This window comes from Oryzias latipes, chromosome 24 (assembly GCF_053564925.1).
Source record: "Oryzias latipes strain Hd-rR chromosome 24, Olatipes_Hd-rR_3.1".
NCBI lineage: Eukaryota > Metazoa > Chordata > Actinopteri > Beloniformes > Adrianichthyidae > Oryzias > Oryzias latipes.
This window is the reverse complement of record NC_136260.1, coordinates 4,839,860-4,847,500: the sequence shown is the minus strand read 5'-3', so window position 1 is coordinate 4,847,500 and position 7,641 is coordinate 4,839,860. Positions and strand designations below refer to the sequence as shown.

The 7,641-nt window shown below is 37.3% G+C and overlaps 1 protein-coding gene across 1 annotated transcript in view; it reads left to right on the top strand.

The window, feature by feature from the left end:
* The window catches only part of gja10b (gap junction protein alpha 10 b), a 5,906-nt gene extending 5,614 nt beyond the window's left edge, over positions 1-292 (top strand). The window contains exon 2 of the mRNA XM_004083983.4: positions 140-292. Coding sequence (XP_004084031.2) covers positions 140-178 — 39 coding nt within the window. The 3' untranslated portion in view covers positions 179-292. The remainder of the gene's footprint in view (positions 1-139) is intronic.
* The last annotated feature ends 7,349 nt before the right edge of the window (positions 293-7,641 follow it).

The window sequence follows — 7,641 nt, the reverse complement described above, 5'->3', positions numbered from 1 at the left end:
GAGGGATGGATGAATTGATGGATGGAAGGATGGATGGATGGATGGATGGATGGATGGATGGATGGATGAACGAATGGATGAATCTCAAACCTGTTCCTGGTTGGGATTTGATTAGCCTTCTTCCTCTTCTGTCTTTCAGAGCATGATTCTGGAGTTGTCGTCGATCATGAAGAAGTGAAGTGAGACACCAAAGTGTGTGGAGCTCCAGGATGGCAGGACTTCTTCTTTCTTCCTCAGTACATGTTAGTGCAGTCATAGTAAAAAAATGGATTTTCCCACCAAATCGCTGTACCTGGAGATACAACCACACACTTCCTGTTTTTAGAGATGGCAGCAGCTGAAGATCCAATTAGACCAACACCAGGAGGAATTTCATAACTTTATTACTTCAGTCCAAAAGGTAATTATAGCTTGATCACATTTGAAATAAAAATGTCACAATCTTATAGAGACATTTGACTTCAGCAGCAACCATTAAGGATGTTTGTGATCACGTTTGAGGGACGCTGCAGAAAGTTAAGCTGATGTTGTCATTGAGTGAGGGAGATGTTCAGGTGTTGCTATGGTTACAAAATAAACAGTACAACAAAATCATGAAAGTCAAAACACCAAACACGTCCACACCAAACTTTCTACTCAAGAGAAGAAGATATACCTAAAAAATTAAGAAGAAAAATACTGGATATTTTAAGTGTAACGAGGAAAATGTTTTACATGGAAACAGAAATATCAGTGTGATAATTATTATGTTTAATATTTCAATTATTATAACTTGTCTTCATCCTGGAGGTCATGCCAAATCGAACCAGCACTTGTGGATTTATTCAGTCTCAAACTCTAACTCAGTATTCATTTCCCTAGAAACAAATCAGTTAAAAAAGGTTTTGACAAAAAGTACTATTAATGTGTGACAGTGAATATAGCAGATCCTAAACATATCAAATATTGTTTGTAGATGTTTGGCTTTTACTTTGGAAAACTTTGCTGCTGATCATCTTTGTGTCACAGAGTCACTGAAATAAAAACTGATCAGCTTCTTATCTCAACATTTAAGAACATCCAGAACTTTGCTTGATTTTTACACTGAATTTGATGAAAATTGAACTTTTATTAAAAAGAATAATCAGAGTTTTGTTTTTAATTTTCTCTTTAATGGATTTAACAGAAGTTGCTTTATGCACCAATTTTCTTTTAGCTGCTCCCTTTAGGGAATAATCCTCCTGCATCTGACCTTCTCTCCATCCTCCTCATTCATTCCAACAATCGTATTGTCCTCTTTGTCTACATCCATGAACCTCTTTGGTCTTCCTCTTTCCTGCTAGCTCCAACCTCGGCATCCTTTTTCCAAATATCATCACTGTTCCTCCTCTGAAAATGTCCAAACCATCTGCATCTGCTTCCCTGCATTTATCTCCAGAACGTCCACCATGATCTGTTCCTCTGATGGATTCATTCCTGATATTGTCCATCCGAAGAGAACCTCGATGTCTTCATCCCTGCTACCTCCAGATCTGCTTCATGTCTCTGCATCAGAGACTCTAAACTGACAGCATCCAAACCACAGCTCTTCTCTCTGTAACACAATGCAGCTCTTCCTGACCTTCTATGTTCTTCTCCAGAAACACCCTTAAAACAAATATGTCATCTGTGGTTCTCGGAATCTATACAGTTGTTCACAAATGCTCATGTCTGACCTCAGTCTAGCCTCCTCTGCTCCAGGGATGGCCAACCAACCTTCTATCTTTCCTCTTCTCTCTCTGTTTACAAATACGTCTTCTTCCTCTCCTTCTTCCACCAGTTTTCCCTTTTTAGGTCAACAGGTGGGGGTTGTTGGTAATATGGGCCATGACTGATCCAGTATAGAAGTTCTGTTTGTGATTTGTAAGATTTGGTTTTTCATCTGCATTTATCCAGTTCCAGAGTTGTATATATGTAGCCCAATATCACAACACAGTTGTCTAAACGGGCTTCACACCAGTAACTACACAAAAACATAGAATCAGCCATAATTAGTCAGACTTGAGCAACACAAAAACACTGGATTGTGCCCCCTAGTGGTTACAATTTGTTTTTGGACAAGCTTAATGTTATTCATTTCTAAGTGTTTAAGGAATATTTCCAAAAAAAATAACATTTATGATTAAGTAAAAACATACAAATGATTCTTTTTAATCAAGAGGATATAAGTAAATAGGAAAAACATCTGTTTTTGTCTTTTAAAAGAGACTCAACTGTCCTTTCACTTGAACTTGGTTCAGAAAAAACAATTGAAGTCAACTGAATAATTATTTGAGGTATTTGGTATGTTTGAACCTGAACAGACACACCAGGTGTGTGTTTGACCAAACTAATTTTACACAAAAAAATAAAAATGAATAAAATGAATGCATGCTTCCTTATGCTGGATGATATTGCCAAATGAAAGGCTTTTCTACAAAATTACCTTTTGCTTTTGCTCTTTTCTTTTTGTCTTTTAATTTAGAACTCTCCATTTCTGCCCTAGAATGGTTCTCTGACTCTGTCAGTGTTGCAGAAGTTTTCATTTAAAACATTTTTGTTCAAAATTTTCTGGTTGAATTCCTCCCCTCCAAACAACATCATACTAAAGCTCTAAAGGGGTTTTCTGTGTACCAATAAACCTGGTTAAACACTCATTGAACTTTAAATCCTGTTTGACTCATAATGACCATGTTTTTGTCAACATCTCCTGCATTTCACCAGTAAACACATTTAGGTTCATTGAGCAATTTTTCTTCTTTTACTCACCTCCACAAACGCTTCTTTAGTCACTTTTCAGTCTTCAGTTACTTCTCTCTTTAAATACTGTGTGTTCTTTTTTGTACATTTATGACCAAAATAAAAGGTTTTTGAACAGTTTTCATCCTCTTTATGTAATCCTTTCTTATTTCAAATGGTTTTACATCACTGCCTGGCTCACCTTTGCCTGCTAATAGCTGGGATAGGCTCCAGCAACCCCGTGATGACGAAAAGGATTAAGTGGGCTTTAAAGGTGGATGGATCCTAACCCATTACTCCCGTGTTTCTTTGCTCTCTTTAGGGCAAAAGTATTTTTTATATTAAAAAAAGAACAAAATTTCCACCTTAACTGTCATATTGGCTAAATGTTTTTAAAGGGACAGATCTACATTAATCATGAAACCAATCTGTGTAGCTCTGTCTGCCATGTAGAACACTGACCTGCATATTTGCCTTTTTATCTTCTAAACCATGACTAATTGAGCTCATCATCAAACTCTGCAGGCAGGTTTTTTTTGTGCAGGTTAATTCAGCAGATGCTAGGATTTTCTGTTCATGTTTCCTTTGGAACAGATCCCAAATCAGCAGAAGAAGGAAAGGGAGAAAAGAATTTTTGGCTTTTTTGTTTAGAGAATTTATTTGCGGGGAAGAAATAAAGCTGGGGAGATTGACCAAATGAAAAAAGAACATGAACATAAAATAAAAAAATTAAAAGTTCAATTAAACCTCATCAAGACAAGACGGCACAAAGCTCTAGAGCAAACAAAAAGTATGCTCAAGTCGCAATTTATTTAAATCTTTAGTTAAAACATTCTTTACAAGAAAAGTATCGCAAGAATAGAGCATTCGATATTTTTCATCTAAGATGCAAATATAGAAGGGATGTGAAAAAGGAAAATTTAGGTGGTATGAATGAAATTTTAGTTAGTAGTCCATCCTCCAAAATTATTAACACCCGACTGAAAAAAAATTAGTTTATTTCTGACATGTTTGCAATTTTATTTCTAGGTTTACTTGTGGTGCAGAAACAACACATTTATCTTGATCAAAAAATGACGACAGAGAACAACGTTTGATATGCACATTTCTTTATTTCATAAAGAGAAATGGTGTCTAGACAAAAAAAGTCTTTTTTCTTTAACACTAGCAATTGAAATGAATAAAAATGGGGGGAGGGGGGTCACAATACCGTATTTACAATGGTTATTAAGTCATTTCATAATTAGGGTCATGTAGCATTTCAAAATTAGGTAGGAACTCTTAGTCAAGAATAAGCAAATAACCGCTATCTCAAATGGACAATATTAACACAAAACTAGAAAAATGAGAAAAAAAAATACAACAACTTGAACTACAAGCTTAGGAGCTATTACATTAAAAAATGATGCACCAAAACCTACCAATACAATAATCCATATAATCTGTGTAAAAAGCATGTAGAAAAAACACCTGATGCAGTTTGCTGATACAGTCATTGACCAGTTATGAGAGGTATGAAGGATTTCACAGGTAGATAAGTGTGAGAAAGTCCGCACGGTTACTCTGGGATGGGGGCTCACGCCCCTGCATACACTCACGTCACTCCAATGTGAACTATGGCCTCTGCAAGTTCTAAGGCAAATGTCGGAGATGCACTTGAATCCACATAAGGACGACCTGCTGCCGCCGGCCGCATGAACTTGTTCTTCTCTGAATTCTACATGGCAGAAAGTTGATCAAACATGACTGGACACCAACTTGTAAACATGTTTAACCTTTTTCTCAATAACCTTCAACCAGAAAAACAGACATTTTTCCAAACTATGTTTTCTTTTCGTGAACTTGAGCGATCTGTGAAAAGGCAATGTTTTGTTCATATTCTTGTAGAACAACCTTTGGAGTTGCAAAAAGCCAGTGTTTGTGTTATAGAAGCAGCCAAAATAAAAAGACAAAACTTCAAAGTAAACCAGACAGAAACAGAAAGTAAGAGCGTTACGGAGCCACACCCACATCAGAAATGTTCACAGAAACGATAAAAAGCCTTTAAAAGCATCGCATCACATTTTTAAATATCAAAACATGAAAAGTGAATGATGGCTGTTGGGAAGTCATTTACCAACTCATCAACAACTCTGCATCTGCTTTTCTTCTGCATAGCTTTTCAGCTCCTTTAAATTGGTTTTTGTTTATACAGGAAGTTATTACTCGTCCCTTTACCAGAAAGAAGAAACAATCGTGTGTTATTTGGTGAAAATCATGGATGCATATCCAGCTCGACATGAATTGGTCAGAAACAAACACAAGTTCTTTTCTTGCTGGAAACACCTTTCCTCAAAAAGGTTAAAAAAAAACAACACTTTTTTGTGCCCTCATAGCCAATGAAATGCACTCATCAGGAACTTCCTGAAGGATAAATGCGAGTTCAAGAACGCTTCAGAGACATGGGAAGCCTTTTGAGACGCGTGGCACCCTGAGATTTGAAGAGATGCTTCATCTGAACAACCACAGCTTTGGTTTTCTGGTTTCTGCCTGAACGTCACGCAGGCAAATGAAATGCTTCCAACGTGAAGAGGAAAAATAGTGAAGCAAAAGATATGAAAAAAAAGACGTTTTTAGTAAACAATTGAAAGTAAACAGCTTCCTTTTCGACAGAAATCTCAAATTTATACCCCAAAAAAAAAAGCCAAAGCTAGTTTTAATTTTTACAATACCCAACTCCACCACAAAATGATGCGTATGTCAACTATACTGGAGGATTGCTTTCATTATTTTGAAGTGGAAGAAGTCTCATAAATGTAGATTGGAGAGTGCTGTACCTTTGGGAATGTGTGGTTTACCTTCAATGAGCTGATAAAGTAATGACTTCCTTTAGGGGGATTTTTCTCTGAGCTGCAGAGAGCCAAAGAGTTTGTGCTTTCCAGTGAAACTCCAGGCTTCCTCAGTGTAACAACAACCAAATGCAGCGCTGAACAATGGAATCGGACCGAAAAGGGCCGAACAAACACAAGAAAAGCACATCCCAGCACTTTTCCTCCACACGTATGTGCCGTGTGCGTGTTGGTATGTATTCGTGTGTGACTGCGAGTGTCCTCAACAACATGAACTGTTTAAAAACAGGATAGTCATTTCTTGGAACAAAGAGTTTCTCTGTCAAACAGAATCGATTCCAGGTAAGAGATTTTCATTCAAACAACAGATAATTAAAAATCAAGAAAAACGATCTCACTAAAACGCCTCCATGCCACTTTTTAACGGCTAAAATGACATTTTCATATTTTTATTCAAAGGAGACGCTAATAGAATTCTTTTTGATATATGATAAAGTTTTTTTTTTTTAATTTTGCCTTGATTAAAACTCGAGATCAATGCATAACTTAAGTTTTACTTTATTATAAATTTTTTTGCTTTCTTTTTTTTTTGGTTTGCGACTTTTAAAGTGCCATTATCCCATTAAATCTTTGCCAATTAACGGTCTTTTCCAGTAGAGCTCCTCCAAACACATTTGCATGTTTTTTTGTGTGTTTGTAAGATTCAGAGGAACAGAGATTCGTCTCCGTTAACTTCCTGTTTGAAGCACCTCCAGGATTGAGACTTGAAAGAGAAATGGCTTCACGCTTTACATGAACTTTAAAGCCCGCCTCAAGCAGGTTTGAATTAATCAGCTTTCTTTACATGTACAAACAAAATGAAAAAAGTATTTTCAAAGCAGAGAGAACTCACGAAAACAGAAGCTAGACAAACTAGAGCTAAAGGCGGCATGCATGCACAGCACTAAGTAGGAGGTTCCAACACAATTAGGGCAAACAAATTACTATCTTATAAGATTGTTACTCAGTCATTTGGACACCAACACTGCTTAAACATCAAATTAATTAGGAATTAGCTTATTTGATTTCTAAAGAAATACAAGTAGAAGGCGTAGACACTCGTAAACTAAAACGTTTGCTTTTTTCTCGCCTTTCAATTTTTCATAGACACATTTTTTTTATGTAGCATGTTTCCAGTTTAAGTGCTCCCGTCTCAGACTTTCAGGGGTTTGAAGAAATAGCAAATGGAAGTGCTGAAAGATTTTGAGCAGTTGGGGCAGAAAAACAAAGTGCTTAAATTTGTCTTTCCTCTTTTTTGTGTGTAGTTTCTTTTTCTACACACAGCACCTGGTTGAGAAAAAAAAAAAAAGCTTTTTGATTGGCTAAAACATCTAATGGGGAGAGTGTTCACGATCAGCATTTAAGTGCTTCAACAATTGAGAAAATAAAAGATTCGCTCCCTCGTAAAGACGTGAAGAGCCTGGCCGTAACGCTTCAGTACATGCAAGGGGGCTCAGAGTTGTGTGTCCGTGTGGGCTTGTGTGTGTTGTAGGTGTGTGCGTGCGTGCGTGGAGCTGATTTCCTGAGTAAAAGAACAGGCGCGGCTGCAGCAGCAGCTGTTCGTTAGGCAGGACAGGAAACAGCAAAGCAAAGATCTTCCTTTAGCAGAAAGGTGCTTGACATAACCCCAGTGGAAAAGAAACCCGCGAGCCTCTACCTGTACAAAATCACCGTGACAGTCATCATGCTCCATATATACACATTTGCCTCACAAGCACGTGAAAATCACCTTTACAACATCCAAATACAATGGTATTGCTGATGAGTGGGAAATAAGAAGAGCCGTGGATGTGCCTGCAGAAGCTTTCTGTTTCTCCGTTCAGCTCAGGGCTGTGGAAGGCATTGGAGGAATGTTTTCGGTTACAGCCTGTACAAAGTTCTCACGCTTTCCAAGACCTCTTTGCATATTTTACAGTCTCGCTGCATCGCCACTTGATCACCCACAGAGGCTGTCTTCTTCTTTTTTTTTTCATTTTTTTCTTTTTTATGAATTCCATTGAACATTCAGAAGTTTCTTTTTCCTGAGTTTGAATCGCTG